We start from the raw sequence: 18,235 nt of genomic DNA, 5'->3' as shown, positions 1-18,235 counted from the left end.
TAGGTGCCTCTGCCTTCTGAGTACTGGACATGAACCACCACATCCAGCTCAATGGAAACTATGAACACAGCAGAGCCTTAGAATTCAAGTTCTAAGAGACCAGAGATGTCAACTATAGACCCAGCAAACCACAGCAGAGCCTTAGAACTCAAGTTCTAAGAGACCAGAGATGCCAACTGCAGACCCAGCAAACCTGTCTGCCATACTTGGAGAAAGAAAAACTTACCATCATACAAACAGGTAAAACCAATACTGAAAGCGATACTTACTTACGAATGAAAAGAGGGATGAGTTTAGGCAAGAGATTCCAGAAAGAAAACAAATGAAGCTGTAATTACTGAAACCCAAGGGGATACTAAGAACACAAGCAGCAAAACAATCATCAAAAGGAATGCAATCCACACACACCTTTAAGGAATCATTTTACATATTAATCCCCTTAAGTATCCAATTAAAGGACACGGGCTGTCTGAATGGAATTGAGAAACAAAATGTATCTTTTGGTTGTCTCCAGGAAACTCAGCTTTAGCGACCAACTACCTTAAAGTGAAGGGATGGAAAAACCACACCCTAATCAAATGGGAGGAGAAAGCAAGCACTCATTGTCAGACTAACGTCTGACAAAACAGACTTTGAAGTGAGATTCATCGGAAGAGATAAAGGACACTTCGTTCTGATCAAAGGAACAATTAACCAAGAAGCACCGGGCTCAAACTCTGGTGCATCCAGCTAGGTAAGACTCGTACTACTGAAATGAAAGACTCAGATTAACGTCAGGCTGTTATAGTAGGTGATGTTAATGCCCTGCTTTCTCTAACAGGTCATCTGCAGAAAAATATAAACAGCAAAAGGCAGAATTAAATGACCTCAAAATGGACCTAACAGATGTCTTTAGAATATTCCACCCAGACACCAAAATGCACATTCTGCTCAGCAGTCCACGGAAGCGTCTCCTAAATTAGACCTCATCCTGGAGCACAAAACAAATCTTAATAAATTCAGGGGAAAAATGAAGTAACTATTCTATCTGACCACAAAGTAATAAAACTTCAACAGCAAACAAGTGTGTGAAGACTCAGGGAGACTAAGCAATTCGTTGCTGAACGATGAACAGGGCAAAGAAGACATCACGGAAGAAAGAAAAAAATCCTGGAACTAAACGAAAATAAGAACAACAGAGTAAAACCTCATCTTGGCGGTAACCACTAGTCCAGCTGTATGTAAGGTCCACTCACTAGGAGGGAAACCAGGCCTGGGGCTGGAAACCTAGCCAACTGCCAGAGCTAGCAAGGTCATGGGTCTTAGAGGACAGCCTACCATGCTCATATTACTAAGCCAGCGTAATTCTAACCTGCACTCAAAACACGTATCCTTCTTCCCACAGTTAACTGCAGCCCTTGGCCCTCATCAAAAATGCTTCTCTTTGAAGCAGATGAAGACCGTGACAGAAAACAACTGATCAAAATCCAGAGAACAGTAACAGTGGGGCGCTCAACCCCAGTAAATACCTCTACAACACAACTCCTGTACCTAACCATCAGAGAGCAAAAAGTTAGTGAAGAAGACAAGGTAGTGAGAGCTAGGACCAGGAAATCTGTTGAGTCCGTGTCTTCTGGAAATGCTTGGGGAGGACAGGAGGGGCTGCTTCCCCCTGCAATGACCTAACCCTGAAAGAAGACCTGGAGAGGGACAACAGCAACAGAGATACTAACTCACAAGGGGAAATCCATGAGTCCAACTCTAGACAAAGAACTATAGGAAACCATACACATATATGTATTAACAAGTAGATGCAGCAGGTGTGTTCTCTCTCTCTCTCTCTCTCTCTCTCTCTCTCTCTCTCTCTCTCTCTGTAATCATGTAACAGTAACAACCTAAAACAGAGGCCATGAATATGAGAGGGACTGAGAGAAAAAAGGGAAGAAGACGGAGAATGATATAATTATATTCTAATTAAAAAGATTATGGAATCACACCTGGTAAGTTTATCCTCATGTGTGATTAAAGGTTTTTAAGCTTTCTATAATTCTGCATTAATAATCTTAGAAGTGTTCTGTGCAGAGAAAAATAGAAGAGAAAAGAACAGATCATTTTACTTACAGTAAGCATGGGAGTCCATGGATGGAAAGGGACGATATTCTATCTTGTTTTTTGACATAATCACATTTTAGTGACCTTGGACTATGTAATGATATTCCTGTACAGGTTCATTTATGTTTTCTGCTTTTGTTAAACTGCCCTAGTTTTCCCGATGTACAGCTAGTTTAAGAACTTCTACAATACAGTGACTTCCTGCTGGCATCAGCAGGGTACAAGGGAGAAGAAAAGAAGAAGAAAAACCCCTGAAGATGTCCCAGTATCGTTTGTTAGACTAATAGTGGCACAAGATCCCAAAAGAGTTGAAGAAATTTTCCCCACAGTAAATAAAACATAAATGTTACCTATTGAAACATGTATCCAAAGCTGAGTGGCTGAAGCCATCCGGCCTGGGAGGCTGCCATCTGCCACCCCAGCTCCAGAGATCTGATACCCTTCTCTGACCTCAGCAGGCTTCAGACATGCTAGCGGCGCACAGACATACATGCAGGCTTAACTCCCATACACATAAAATTAAAACTTAAAAAGATACGGCTAGACAAGGCTTTGCAGTCCTGCCTGCTACACAGGTTTGCAGGTTTTGTTTTAATGAACTTGGAAGTGAAGATTTTCCTCAGTAGATAACTTACGTGAAAACACACATTGGAATCCACCTGTGCCCTCTCACTCACTGGATGGCATCTGAATTCACTTTCCACTTCTTTTTTACCAAAGCTTGAAACCCTGGTGTGTTTAGGTAGCTCTGCTGTCTGTCATGGTCTACCACACTGGTAGGAGGTAGAAATCTAATCGTCACCAGAGGGTAAGGGGTTGAGTCCTTCTACACCACACCAGGACCTCTTCCAAGACATGGTAAATACTCACTTCTCACCACGCACTAAACTCAGGTCATTTATTGCTTTAAATAACTAAACAAGAAAGAGACAGGGCTGTTTCCACTGAGACAACTGGTGTTCTCTTTCCACGGTTCGCCAGATGCTTCTACTTAAAGCCTTAACAACACTTTATGGACAGTATAAACATGTGACAGGCACAGCATACAACTCAGTCAACGACACGTCAACAAAAATAGCACACAAGGGCACCCAGTTACCAACTGCTCAAAATGACAACATATTCATACATGTGTTGAAGACAAAATTTAAAAATTTAAGAACAATATTTTTTGGCATTAATATTAACACAGAATACTTTCTTGAACATTCTGTAAGAGCCGGGGCACAGGGAATTTTACCTGTTTGTTTCCAGATCACCAGTATCTATAGAACTATCTTAAGACAGGCTGGAGGCTTGGGTACCTCCTCTTCTCCAACATCGTGTTGTGGCCTTCCACAACAGCAGTGTCTCTAGAGTTCAGGTGGAGAAGGCCAGCCGGCAGGCTGCAGGGTTAAAGTCACTAAGTTCTTGCCAAGAGAAGCAGCATGTACGAGTGAGAAGAAAAACCTTGGTTTGTAGCAAAAGATGTCCCAGAAGTTGACCAAGATGTGCCCCGGAGCCCTGTGGGGCAGTACAGGCACTGTGGTCCATCCCGTCCCTTGTGGAAGAGGCAGACCAGAGCCAGGCCTCCGGCCCTGAGGTCTAGGAGGAACAGCCCAACCTTGCACTCTAATATAAGTGGACCATTAAAACAGCTTTCCAGTGGATGTGCAGAAAACAACACCGTCAGAGACCCGTCCTCCCAGGGCCATTGAGCTAAAGATAGGAGGCCAAGCCAAAGGGTAACACAGAACAAACCAGCTGCTAGCAAGCTTCCCAAGGTTTGCAATCACAATGGAGGCCTAGTACAAACTACTACGGACTCAATTTGCTTCTGTTGAAGCAGGGCCTTGAGCAAGCTCAGCTTCTGCTCTGGGATTCGAGTGCCTAAGGGCCACCGAGTCCCTGTTGTGGCCAGCAGGGCCATTCTGCACAGCTGTGGAGCCCCGCCTTTGCTCCCTGACCTCAGAGGCCCTGCCCCACTGCTGTGCCCCCAGCACACAGTTTCCCACATCTCCAGCCTTGGTGAACTGGTCTTCTAGATTCTTCTCGTTCTCTTCTGCTTCCTGCTTGTCGCTGGTGCTGAGTTTCCCTTTGGATTTCCTTGTCTGCCTGCTGTGGATCTCGTTCCGGGAGAATCGCCACTGGAACTAGAAGGCACAGAGAGTGGAGACTGGTAAAGGCTCGGGAGCCGATTCTTCTGCTTCCCACCACCAAACCCAACATCTCCCAGAATCCAGGGACACCACCAAGCTAAATCTAATCCAACCCATCTCTCCCACCCTTGGTGCCTGCTAACACCTTCCATGTGAGTTCTAGTTTTGGGGAGCTATGGAAGGAGAAGGGTACCATAGGACCAAGGTGCTATGCTGTAGAACCCAGACATTCCCGCAGGACTTGTGGGAGTGATGCCTGTTACCAAAGACTCTCTGACAATCTGACGAAGGCCCCCAGGCAACCTGCAAACCTATGACTGGTATGGCTGGTTCATAACAAACCACTTTTTTTTTTTTTTTTAACAACTGTGAAAAGCTAGCCCAGCTCAGTCTCCTGGAGACTGGGATGCAGCCCACCCCATCTTCTCCTTCTGCTCCTTCCTTCTAAGGTACCTTCTCTGAAAGCCTCCTCCACCCAAATCCATCCTTGATCCTGCTTCTCAGACATTATTACAACTATGTATTTGCTCCTCTGAAAGGAAATCAACAGAGGCTCAGAGTTTTAAGGCCATGTACCCAGTGAGAGGACTAGCAAGAGGTTTAATCTTCAGGTAGTTCTGGTGGGAGTGGGGCTGCTGAGAGAATCCAGCTGGAACACTCACTGGCCAGATTTCTCTGCCTCTTTTGTGATCCTGAGACATAGAGGGATTTTAGCCTCTAAGTCTTCACTAGTCTCCTTCTTCCATTTCAGATGCACCACAGTGATTATGCCAAATATACACTTACGTATTCAAGGAAAACGCTAGGAGAAACGTGCATGTCACCCACCCCGTGCTCAGGAGGCTGAGCTGTCCTACTTTTCTATGGTTGTGATGAGACAACATGACTAAAAGAAAAAGCATTTAATTCTGTTTAGGTGCTCACAGCTTCGGAGGGTTAGAGTCCACGAACACTATGGTGGGGTATATTGCAGAAGGCAGGCATAGCACTGGAGCACTAGCTGAGAGCTCACATCTGATCCACAAGCAGGAGGCAGAGAGCTAGCTGGGAATGGCATGGGCTTTTTGAACCTCAAAGCCCATCCTAGTGACACACCTCCTCCAACCAGGCCACACTTCCTAATCCTCATCAAAGACTTCCACCAACTGGGGATCAAGGAAACAGAAACCACAACCTTTTGTTTTTGGGTTTCCTGAAGGCGCAGGGACAGAAGGTCAAGGTTCCTAGAACACTCAGAGGAGAGCCTAAGAACGCAGCTACACCACCAGCACCAAACACAGGCACATCGTAAAAGATTTTGAGTGCTTTCTGGGGGCAAAACAAAAGCAAGCTATACAAACTGCTTTTAAAGCTAGTCCGATCTAGAAAGCTAGTCAGAGCTTTCTTCCCCATAAAATAATGACCTCAATTCTCAAAGAAGTCAGAGAGCAAATATGGAATCCTTTGGCAAAACAAATAAACAAACAAAAAAACCAAAACAACAACAAAACACTGTTAAATTTGAATATTCCATCAAAATACAGAAAAGCACTGGAAGGCATATGGAATCACAGTTGGGCATTTATCCTATACTCCCATATCTCACCCTGGAAGGCTCGGTTCACTCACAACACTGGATGTGAATGTGGTTCCCAACACTCATCTTTGGGGTGTTCTTTTCTCACATCTATAGATTGCCCTCTGGGATGGCCGTTCTCCTCCCACTCAAGCCTTACGTTCTCCAGTGTTATGTGTTCACACGCCATTCACCGTATAGCCGCACCACTGCAGCCAGGCTGTCCATAAGACACCATAAGGCCCAACAAACATCCGGAGGACCGTTCAGACCCCAGCTGGCTGCTGTAATATTTATTATGTTATTATGTACTCCGTTATGTCTGGACACCACGTTTCTCTGGTTTGGTCCCCACCCAGATGGATGTTCTGAAATAGAACCTTCTGACCTTTGCCATTGATTTCTGAGAAGTTGGTTAAGTTAGCCTGTATTTTATTCTTGGAGCAGTCAGTTGCTGGGGGAAGTCAGAGGAAGCTGTACTTGTGTCAAAAGAATGGTGAGACTGTCTCAGGTAAGAGGCTTGCCTGTAGCTATACCAAAGAACCTCAAGCTGCTGAGCCCATGTCCTAGCCCTGGGACAGGATGGTTGTCCCCAAGCAAACTCTTATCTATGTGAAGTTCTTCTCTTCTGAGGGTCGTCCTTTGCCCCATACACTGTAGATGGTGTTGAGTAATGTCTCCTGTGGACACACACTGTTCTATCAAGGACAGTTCTGCCAGCCTAGAGATTGAAGGAATCTCAGGTCTCAGCCTAAACTTAAAAATTAACTTCTCCAGAGACACGTTCCAGGAAAAGCACATTCCAAAGACTTACACACACATTCCAGGAGAAGGGCCCAAGATCAGGAAGCTGGCCCCTTAGCGCAATAAACCTGGGTAAACAGGAGCTATGGTAAAACAGACTTAGCTAACACTCATTGTCATAAGACAGTGTGCAAATATGAGTTGCCAGGAAACCGGGTGTGGGAGCAGCCATTTGAGGTCAGCCTTTGTGGCTAACATTGTCTAAGAGGTGATTGTAAGATTGCCCTCGTAAACCCTGTGAAAACCGTATAAAAGTTGCTCTTAGCTTTAACTCGGGGTTCCTCTAGCCTGCGTGCGGGGGAACCCCAGTATACTGGTTATCAATAAACCTCTTGCTTTTGCATCGAATCCCCTGTCTGTGAGTGTTGTTGTGGGAGCGTGTCCCCCGTTTGGATCTTGGGGTCCAACAAGATGACCCATTTTCTACCATCAACTCAGCATGTGCCCTTGCTAACTATACCACAAAATGTCCACGGTCTCTGGGAAAGCCAGGCCACAAAGTGTCCTCTAGAAGGCCACCTTTTGTTGACCAGAAAAAGAGAAGAGCTCTAGGGGTATGAAGCAGAGCACAGAAACTGTTCTTTCCGGCACCTTCTCCAGTGGAGAGGTTGGCCTGTCACTGTGAGCTCAGTAAGACCCATTTCAACTACATTCTACCCTTCTGGGTCATCAGAGGGACCTGCCCGGGCAACCCAGGCCTTTAGGAGTACAAGATGTCCTGTGTCCTCATATGGATTTGGGATTACCTCGGGACTTCTGCTGCTGCCTGGATCTCCCAGCAATCACGGAGCCAGATTCCCAGGGAGATGTGGCTCAGGCCTCCCCATTTTCTATTTGGCAGGAGGAAGCAGTCTGGGACTGGGTATGGGACAGTGGTTCACATTCAGAACCTCAAAGACACACTGCCTAAGAATATGAGACCCCAGTAGATCTCATGCTTGAGAGGAGCTCACACCTCCCTTAATTCCCCAGGTAAGCCCCTCATAAGCATTTTACACACAATACAAAGCCATTCAGAGATGTTGGATAACTTGTCCCAAATCACACAGCTAGGAAACCCCAGGGATGGAGTTCAACCTGATTTCTTCAGATCCACCTTCCCAGCTTTCCCTTCTGGGCAAAAACAAATAAACAACAAAAACAAAGCAAACAACAACAATAGAAAACAATCCTTTTCTAGGGGATAAGGGCACCACTGGAATGGCTCAGCCTGAACATAAACACTTCCGCCTTCAGGCATTCAAAGGTCAGAATGAATCGGTCAGGTCGCCTGGGCCCTTACACCCAGTCACCAACTAATGATGTCCAGACTTAGTGGCAGTGAATGACGCTTTCATTTGGTTTATTAAAAACAAAGAGTTCCCTGGGAGGGAGGGAGGGAGGGAGGGAGGGAGGGAGGAAGGAGGGAGGAAGGAAGGAAGGAAGGAAGGAAGGAAGGAAGGAAGGAAGGAAGGAAGGAGGGAGTCTAGCTGGAAGGAACACTCCTCTGGCACAATCAACTGGAATGGTTGACAGGACACACTAGGTCACATCTGCCAATCCTGCAGTCCCATCCTTTAAATTCTGATGCTAGCACTAGACTAGCCGGGCTTAGCAGTCTGATTAATCAGTCAGCAACTCAGCAGGCATCTCCTGAGCATCACCCAAGGAACCACATGAACAATAATCAGAGGGAAAAGCCAGAACAGAGATCTGCAAGAGTCTGGGGTTCTTTCCCAGGGTGCCATTGTGGTGGCTTGGATATAATGCGTTTCCCCCAAGTTGCTCGAGAGGCTCCAGATGGGCAACTGCTGAGAGGTGACCAGACAGTGAGGGCCTTCATTAATGGTCTCACCATCCATTGATGGGTTTGTCCTACCATTAACTGTGAGGTGGTAGGGAACTGGGTGATGGGGCCTATGCAACCACAGCCTTTTCACCCATGCCCATGTTCCCAGAAACAGCAACTCTGGGACTTAATTATGAATAAATGCTTAGGCTATAAGCCTGGGCATATAACAACTAGCTCAAAACTCAATTACCTGTTTGTTCTATTCTTTAAGTGGGCTTGTTACCTCTCCTCAGCATTCCGTGGAAAATCTTTTCACACCTGACTCTATCCCAGAATCCCTGTCCCCTTGAAGGATGTCCCACCTTCTATTTCCTGCCTCAGCTCATAGGCCAACAGCTCTTTTATTGACAGGTGATGTCTCCATACAGCACACACGATTCTCTCTACAGGCCAAGCTGTAGGATGTACACCAGTGGAGGTCCTGAAAGGACACTCCTGTCCTCTGACCATCCTGGGTTCTTCCTCTGCATCCTGGTTGTCATGAGTTGACACTCTTCAACCTCACATCCCCAAGAACATAATTCTGTCCTGTCCCAGGCCCTGAGCAACAGAGGCAGCTAAGCCTGGATGGAAACCCTGAGCCAAGAGTCTTTCCTCCTTTCACAGTCTGTCCTAGGTATCTGTCACAGCAACATAAAGATAACTAGTGTGGCTAGGCCTCAAGGGGACAATGCTCTCCTGAGGAAGGAGGCGGGTAGAGGGAGAATAGAGAGTTGCATCCTATGCAGTGGTATAGCCAAAAGTAAGGGCCTAGAGGCAGAAGCAGTGGAGGACCATAAAATCCAATGCCATAGGTATGTAGAGGAGGGCTGGGCAAAAGGCTGAGGGCTTCATGGGCCACAGAAAAGATCCTCCATCTTTAAGACAACAAAGCTACTGTCTGTCGTGAGCAGTGGGGGAGAGGGTCCAGCTGCTGCCCGCCTTTTCTTTCCTTTTTAATTGCTTTTTTGACACAAGGTCTCATGTATTCCAGGCTGGCCTCACACGTGTTACATAGCAAGGATGACGTTGCCTTTACTATATAATGTCCTCTTGTTTCTACCTTCCCAGGGACTGGGTTTCAGGCATGAGCAACTGTGCCAGCCTCAAACCGGCCTTAAACAGTCTATCTTTATTTTATGCGCATGAGTCCTGTCTAACAGGTAGGTATGCATACACCCACATTTTTGTTACAAATTTGTAACCAACTGGGAGGTTTCGAGGCACCGCGTGGGGGCTGGGGACTGAACTTAGATCCTCTGCAAGAAGGGTAAGTATCCGTAACTGCTGAGAGATCATTCTAGCCCTGAGCTGATCTTTTAAATGATCACTCTGACACTGAGTAGAAAACATTTTTCAAGGGGAGACTTGCTACCAGGAGGCGGGAGTCGCTGGACATATGCTACTAGGGGGATTCTAGACTTTTTAGGGATTAAAATATAAACTAGGGGGAGAGGGGGCTGAGGATGTCCCGTGGGAGTGCTGTCATTCTAGAAATGGGCAGGTACACTGGAGGGAGGGAGAGAGGGTGGGCAAGTCCCATGTGCATGGTTAAATGGAGTAAAAGGAAGGGCAGATGGAGGAGGCCCAGGTGAAACAAACTAAACGGGTGACACAGAAACTGTGAGCACAGAGATGGCTAGCACAGCCCTGGCAATGAAGATTCTGGAAGAGTAAGAGGAGCGATGGAGTGGGGCTGGGCCCTAAAGAGCTTGCTCGGGAGTCAAGAATTGTAGTTGGAGCATGAAATGTCCCTCACGGGCTCACGTACTTGATTCCTCGCTCCCAGCTGATGGCACTGTATGGGGAGGTTATGGAACCTTTAGGAGGCAGAGTCTCACTGGAGGAACTGGGCCTCTGGGACAGGCCTTGAAGTTTTCTAACCTGGCCCCACTTCCTGTCTGTCTGTCTTTGCTGACTGTAGGCACGGTGTGACCAGAAGCCTCTTGTTCCTTCTGCCATCCACCATGATGGGCTGTGTAGCCCACCTTAAACTGCAAGCCAGAAATCCCTCCCTTCCCGAAGATGCTCTTGTCATGGATTTGATGACAGCAACTAATACACGTGGTAAGACGGCACCAAGAGACAAGCCCATAGGAGCAATGAGGACCAGACACAGAGGCTGACAGGGTCATGGTGGGACCTAGGTGGAGGCAGCTGAGGTGTGAAGGGCGGGGACCAAGAGAGTGGAACATGGAATGTACATCATTCTTTCTGGAAGCCTGCTTCTTTCTTGGCAGGGGTGGGAGAGGGTTGCCTCCTGGAGAACGAGTAAATGCTGAACACCACATCGATGCAGGACACTTAAAGAGAGAGAGGTCTGTCGGCATCAGCCTAGCCAGTGAGGGTTGGCTCACTGATTTAGAAGACATGGCTTCTTTCCTTTCCCTATGGAAAGCCAGTTCTACTTTCATATCCCTCCCCGTGGGATGCCAAGGTCTTCATGTGAAAACCAAGGAGCTCCACAAGGAGACCCCTGGCGAGGGGGTCTAGAGCTGTTTCCATTAAAGAGCTAAAGTCCGATCTCTCCATGCCTGGGAGTGGGGGACCCTGTGTGCTGCTTACTGAACGTTGCTTTCTGTGGCTGGTGATGTCCTGAGAGCACTATCTGATATGAGTCTACAGCCATCCATCTTCCAGGTGGTGGCTGACTGCTCCTGGTGGTTAATGGTGACTGGCAGCTGCCTTCTGGTCCACCTCTGTTGTCACCTGTCACATTATTGTCCCAGAGCCTGGAGAGTGGCCTTCCTTTGCACTCCAGTCCATCTGGCTTCTTGTCCTCACCAACCTGGCATTCCTTCAATAAGTGGGCAACCCACAGGGTCTGTTGGCTGATAAGGGGTTACTGCAATCTGTTCACTGGCTGGATGTTCCTACCTGGGACTCTTGAACAAAGACTGGGGTATATGGGGAAGGTGCTGACTGCGCAGAGCCAAACAGGTTGGCAATTTTTGCCAGAGTGTGGTCATGGCCATCAAGGTGGAGCACAGTGGATCCAGGTGACACCTAACTGGGCTTTGATAGACTATATCAACACGCTGACCTCTTCCTGAGAAGCTAGTAACACACCTACAGCATGCTAGTCTGTGTTCTTTTGCTGTAAGAGATTAAGTCAACTAAAGGAGGCTGGAGGGGGTGGGGCTGGCTCAGCACTTGGTGCTCTTTCATAGGACACAGGTTCAATTCCAGCACCCATGCCAAGCAGCTCACAAACACCTATAATTGGTTCAAAGTCTCTAAAGCCCTTTTCTGGCCTCCACAGGCACTGGCACGCAGGTGATAGCATGCAGGCATACCCGCATACACATAAAATAAAAATCAATGTTGAATGTTAAAGCAAAGTCAACTTGAAAGAACTGAAAGTCTAGTTTGGCTCAGGGGGTTTGCTTGGTTGATCCCATTGCGTTTGGCCCTGTATGAGACAGTGTGTGATGGTAGGCAGTGGGTGGTAGAGTGTGTTCATCCGTGGTGACCCAGAAACCAAAAGAGAAAGAGCACGAGTTCCAATATCTCCTTCAAGAGCACACCCCTACCCAATGGTGTAGCTTCACATGCCTCCCCTCCAACCCCTGCCATGGCCTAGCCTCCTTTTCACTCTGCACCATCATGTAAATGTTTAACTATATATCTCATGAAAGTACTATCAGGCAGAGACCAAGCCATAAGCACATGAACCTTTGGAGGACATTGCAGATTCAAACTGGAACACACAGGAGAAGCCCCAACTTCACAGAGGATGGGTGGAATATCTTTGGAAGTAGATGCTGGGCTCAGTTTCGGGACACGGAGAAAACTTTGAGAACAGTCACTGTCCCTCTATGATGCTGTGCCCAGGTTAGACAGGAGAAGTTCACCAAGGAGGAAAGAGACCTGGCGACCCTCCAGCACGAGCCTGCCTGGGGCTGAACTGCCACAGGCTGTGCTGGCCTCTGTCTCCATCACCAACTGCCAGTCAAAGATTTGGCTCAGGTCCCAGTAAGAAGAAACTGGGAGTTCCTCCGCTAAGGTGGTTTACGCTTTAAGGCAAGGCCCCCTATACAACAGAGGCTGGCCTCAAACTCATCTTCCTGTCTGTAATTCCTGAATGCAGGGATTTCAGACTTAACAGTAATACACCAGGCCAGGATCACAAACTCTGATGTCCTAAGGGATCTAATAACCAGGCCAGAGCTCCAGCCAGCTTGCGTGAGATCAGAAAGGACATTTAACCATGAGCTCAGCCCTTCCCTGGCCTCTGTCAAACTGCAGCTGGCTTTGTGTCCTGATTTTAGCCTTGTGGGATTCTCTAGCACATGCTGGTGACCAGAAAAGCATCTGCCATCTGCTCAGAAGTCAGGCCATCAGGGAGGCTGAGGATCAGTTTCCAGTTCCTCGACAGCCCATCCCAGCATCCGTGCTATGATCCCATGTGGACCCAGGTCTTCATTGAGCCCCAAGAGCGTTTGGAAATGGGAGAGGCCCAGCTGGCACAGACCCCACTGAAGCCAAGATGCACAGACATAAACCCAGGGAGGGAGAGTAGAGAGGTCTCATGTCTCTTACCTTAGATTCCCTCTTCTTGGTTTTCTGAGGTAGACACGGTCTCTGAAGAAACACAATCTGCTTGGTGGACACGTTTCCTTCCCTACAACACAGGAGCTGAGGGTGAGCATCTCCCCAAAGCCCCCCGACCACCCAGACACATCCTCTCCCCATGGGCATAATCCTGAGCTTCCTGTAAGAGAAGGAAGGCTGTGCCTTGGTTAAGTGAGGATACGGCAGATTAGGGAGTCCCCGAAAGAACAGAGCTGTCTTCCAATTCTGTCTTTGGTAGTTACAGTATGCTATGCGGGATAATACAGATAGGCCATGAGTTTAGCCCTCCAGTGTGACATGAAGGTGGTACGGGGAGAGCTGATGTATATGTAGGTTATTGTGTCACTCCTACAGACACATTGATGTCAGGTCAGCAGCAAGATGGACATGGTAATTAACACTGACTCACACCTATGGGAAGAGAAATAGATAGCTCTTGAGTTGTGTGTCAGAGAAGGCAGGACCCCATGCTGCGCCTTGGATAGAAATACTAAAGGTGATGGGGTTCTCTCCATCCCTTTGTTCACCTTAACTCTGTTCTGTAAATGTCTCTGTCTGCCTTCAGTCTAGAGATCAAGGAAGGGAGAGCTAAAGTTTGCCTAGCATTGCAGCTTGGCCAGAGACTGGGTCTCTACCCTACTGCTAGCAGCCTGCAACCACTCTTGACAAACCAGAAGCAAACAGTCAGCCCAGAATTCACACCAGGATGATTCAGATAGACTAGCACATTCCCAGTAGATTTGTCCATTCACCGATGCTAAGATGGTTAGGAAGAGGGAAAGGGAATAAGTGTGTGTCTCTGAGACAGCTCTGTGCACCCCCACGGTTCACATCCCTCAGAGCACTGGGTCTTCCTGTCCAAAACTCATTCTTATCATGGTTGTGTCCTCTGGAAAGGAACTAGGGAACACTCTGATAGGCTGCAGGGCTTAACCATGATGACACAGGTAGCAAATGGCAGACCGGGTGTTTTCTGCTCCACTATCAGCCTCTGCCTAGAGAAGTCTTGGTCTTCAAAAAAGAGCACAGAGGTTCCCAGTGGCCAAACCAAATCTTGCCATAGACAGGCAGGGAATCATGTTGAGGAGCGAGAAGACCCAGAGGAGCCAGAAGAGGGGCCTAGGAAGGTCACAGGCTATCATGGCTACCAACCCACTGTCAACTAGCCCAGGCCACCTGCTGTTGCCTGCAGTGTGAACTGTATAGTGAGTTCACTAAAGGCAGAACCCTCAGGGCCAAAAAGAGATGAAAGAGTTGTATCACTATTGATCAACAGAGGGGCAGCCAGCCGCAGGGCAGGAGCCTGATTCTGCATCCTGAGGTCTTAGGCTCTATTCTGGCTACCTCCTGCCAATTGGGCCTCAGGTCCATGACAGGCCTTTCTGAGCTTCACTTTTCATCCATGAAATGGGAATGTAGCTATGATTACAACCCCAAGGAATGTCAGGGGGACTCAAAATATAGATGGGAGGTCTTTAGTATTTGTATGACAGGGCTCAAGGGACAGTGGGCAAGCATCCGTGAACCTGAACTTGTGAGGAGTACCAAATGCGAGCCCTGAGACTCTGTTCCATGGGGCGTGGGACATTCATTGCTCAGCATCATGATCTTGGCCAAGTCCCTTACTATCCCAGGACACACTTTCCTTGGCTGAAAAGTGGATGTGAAATAATAACATTCATAAGTCAGCTAGGTATGATGGCATATGCTTATCATTCACAAAGCTAAGGCTGGAGGAGTATAGTTTCAAGGCTAGCCTGGGATAGGGTAAGATCCTATCTCAAAGGCAAAAATAGACAAAAATCTACCTCATAGGTCTTAGTCTCAATGGCTCAATCTCTTTCCCTCTCCCTCTCCTTCCCTCTTTTCCTCTCCCTCTCCTTGCCTTCTTCCCTCCCCCTCTCCCTCCATCCCACTCTGTTTCTCTCCACCCCTTCTTCTTTTCTCTTCCTGACTCCCTCCCTCCCTCTCTAAACTAAGATTCTATATACACAGTACCAGCAAGCCCAGAACCCAGAGTAGACATGGAACTACTTTTCCATCTGTTGGTGCACTGTTCTGCCAGCCTAGCAGCCAATCTCAATCTTCCAGGGCAACCCTGACTCACTGGCAAGACTCTTCTATGTGAGGAGGGGGAAGAAGGGTAGGTGTAAGTGGACCCCTGGATCTGAAAGCCCCAACCAGAGAGGTTTAGTGCCAGCCAGCAAGCCTGCTGCAGGACTAATGAAATTTTCCATCCATCATGAACCATGACAGTAGTCATCAAGGTCACCATGTTTGTTACCTGGTAGTCTTGAGTATGGGTGTTGGCAGCACACAGGTGAGCTGCCATCCATAGGCTGCCAGCGAGTTCAGCAGGGGCATGTAGTCGGTCTGCACCTCTGTACCCTGTAGAGAAAGGCCACTGTGAGCGCTGCTGTCATCTACGGTTACCTCCTCACCACTGGAGTCAATCCTCCCATTGATCCAACCAAGCAAAGCAGAGTTGGAGTCTCTGAGTACGCGAGCTGCAGACTTGAGAATTTGGGGGGGGGGTTATTTAGGGCAGAGGGTGGGGAGAGAAACGGGAGGAATGGTGGAGAGAAGAGAGGGAACAGAGAAGAGAGAGAAGTGGAGGAGGCAGGCCATGACCATGTAGAGAGAGGGGGAAGGGAAGGGGGGCAGAGAGAAGCTACAGGCAAGAGAGTAAGGGGAGCAAGAGGGTAAGAGAGAGAGGAGGGGGCAAACAGCCCCTTTTATAGTGGGCAGGCCTACCTGGCTGTTGCCAGGTAACTGTGGAGGTGGAGTTTAGACAGAATACTAACACCTGGTCAAAGCAGGCTTCCTGGCCAGGTACAGGGTAGCAGGGCGGGCTTCACTTGGGGACACACACTTTTCTTAGATAAAGTAGGACCTGAGGAGGCCACCTGTAGGGTAGGCTAGGGAGTCATGCTGGTGGCTCTGGATGCTGTGAACTAGGAAGCTGAGAGAGAGGCTGAGGAAATAATCTACTTTTTAAAATGGCTCTGAAGGTCTCTCATCCTGTCTACCAAGTCACCTGAATCCCCGGTAACCAATCTACCTGTGGTTTTCTAAACTGTGAAGGCCAGACCAATGCTGTGGCTCTTACACCTTGGTCAGGCAACTGTAGCACAGACCTCAGTTGGGAACGTGGGGGAAATGTAGGTTCGAATACCTAGTCCAGTGACCTAGGACTTCCGGAAGCACAGCAGAATCCATAGAGAGCCACTATTGTCGTCTCTGTACCACGGAGCAAGAGACCGCCATCCAGATAAACTCTTAGTTCCCTTCTGAAGAAAAAAGGTGTCTATAATCTTGGAGCTAAAATCTGTGCTGCCATTTTCAATTTAACTGTTCTTATCACCCATATGAAAAGGTAGGCGTCCTTTCCAAGGATCTGCGGGTCTGTGAGAAATGCGATGGCGGGCAAAGGCAGGAGGAAAGGGAAAAATGGAAAATCAGAAAAGGCAGGCGAAGAGGCAAGGGACCGCAAAGAAAAAACCGAATCAATTTACAGGACGGGTCACGGGAGGGTCTTTGCAGCATCGCTCAAAGCCACAATCATCCCAGCCACGGCTTAGCAGGTAGCCACCCTGCCCCTCATTTCTGTTGTCCCTCAAGACTTAAGGACACCTTCCTTCCAGACTAGTACAAGCTTCTGCTAAAGCTGAAAGAAAGTCCTGTGGCTTCTGTCACTAAAGATCCCTAACCCTGCCCCCAGCACTCCCAGCTTAAAAGGGAGGGAAAAAAAAAAAACAATTTAAATCCACATACTCAGGCTTTGCAAGGTTCTGATTACTTGGGCCTATCAGGGATAACCTTCCCACTTTATCAAGCACTGTGACAAGTCTACCACAATCAGACAGTAGCTATAGCAACCATGTCAAGCTTTGGCACCTTCACAAAGCCCTGAGTGGCAAAATGCAGTCTTTTCATTGGTGGCTGTAGCCAGGCCAGGTTTTTCTCTGCAGGAGCCCAGAACTGCAAGACAATGACCAACCCCTGCTGCCCGTGACCCACAGGCTCCAACAGGCCTCACCAGGGCCACTTCTATTTCACTCTGTCTTATTTCACTTTGTCACTATCTTGAAGAGAAAAACAGCAGGGATTCTCCAAAACATGCCCTCCCTTTGGCCCTGCAAGGGTAAGAAATGTCAGCCATGGGGTGCTGAATCACAAGGACCAAAAGGAACAGAGGACACACATCTACAGTGCCTCGGACATTCAAGCCTGAGTGCTAATTTCTGGGCTGTCAATCAGAGTTGATGAATAAAATACAGGCAGGAGGGGGAGGTGCACCTGCCTCGTTCTCTCCCTCCCGCTTGGGCCTTTAGGGCTGGTTCCTATTTAATTCATGTTAAATATGGTTTTCCATAAGCATCTATAGAGGTCACTTTGCATATTACTAATACAGTGAGATGGCTTTTCTAAAGTCTGATGAGCCCCACCCCATCAGTTGAAGACACTTTTGACTCCATTAGCTGAGAAGGTGGCTGGAAATAGATCCGGAAGGAAGGCTGCTTTGATCTGCTTTCTGGTGACACTCCTAAGAAGAAGAAAGCACCAACAGCTCTCAAAAGCCATCCTGCTTATCCTGCTTATGAAAATGAAAAGATGTCTCTTTCTGTAAGCCAGAACAAAAAAACTTTAATTAACTCTCCTCTCTCCCTTGTTGGATACCTAATCTCCCGTCACACCTGGAGTGTTAAAAAAAAAAAAGTGGAACATGCCCTGTGTGTTTTTTTTTTCCAACTTGTATAAATGGAATTCATTTGTATTAATGGCCCTTTCCCACTTTGATCTCTATTAGTTTCTCCAGTGTTTGAGAATTGACTAAAGAAACAGACATCCAAAATAACCTTACCCTATCCTCCACCGACTGTGACAACAGAAGGTATAGCTTGCAAAGAAATCCATTTGACCTCTGATCATCTCTAAAGACCCCCTCTACAGGGAAAGGATGGGAGACCACAAATTGGTCCAGTTAGAAAGTTTATAACCCAACATCAGTGTGATCTTCTTTCTTTTCTTTTTTGTCTGCAATTTCTATTAATTAAATCAAAAGTCAGACTTCGTTTTATTACAGTTTTATAAAAACTGCTCAGCACGGGTCTTGTAACGAGCCTGGCAGGAATAAAAATATTCTAAGGAGACACATTTATTTCTCAATCTTAAAGGAAACCCCCACCCTAAAACCAGGGCCATGAAAACAGATCCAGGACTTTAACAAACCTACCTGTCCACTACTCCACCCCCCCCCCC

At 47.6% G+C, this 18,235-nt stretch overlaps 1 protein-coding gene across 1 annotated transcript in view; it reads right to left on the bottom strand.

The window, feature by feature from the left end:
• Positions 1-2,975: 2,975 nt before the first annotated feature.
• Positions 2,976-18,235, bottom strand: part of Rftn1 (raftlin, lipid raft linker 1) — a 202,357-nt gene continuing 187,097 nt past the window's right edge. Inside the window, exons 8-10 of the mRNA XM_028766787.1 lie at positions 15,258-15,361; positions 12,941-13,022; positions 2,976-4,223 (exon numbers count right to left, since the gene is read on the bottom strand). Of these exons, the coding sequence (XP_028622620.1) occupies positions 3,897-4,223; positions 12,941-13,022; positions 15,258-15,361 (513 nt within the window). The 3' untranslated portion in view covers positions 2,976-3,896. The remainder of the gene's footprint in view (positions 4,224-12,940; positions 13,023-15,257; positions 15,362-18,235) is intronic.

Source organism: Grammomys surdaster, unplaced genomic scaffold (assembly GCF_004785775.1).
Source record: "Grammomys surdaster isolate TR1022 unplaced genomic scaffold, NIH_TR_1.0 169, whole genome shotgun sequence".
In the NCBI taxonomy this organism is placed as follows: Eukaryota; Metazoa; Chordata; class Mammalia; order Rodentia; family Muridae; genus Grammomys; species Grammomys surdaster.
This window is presented reverse-complemented; position numbering and strand designations above follow the sequence as displayed.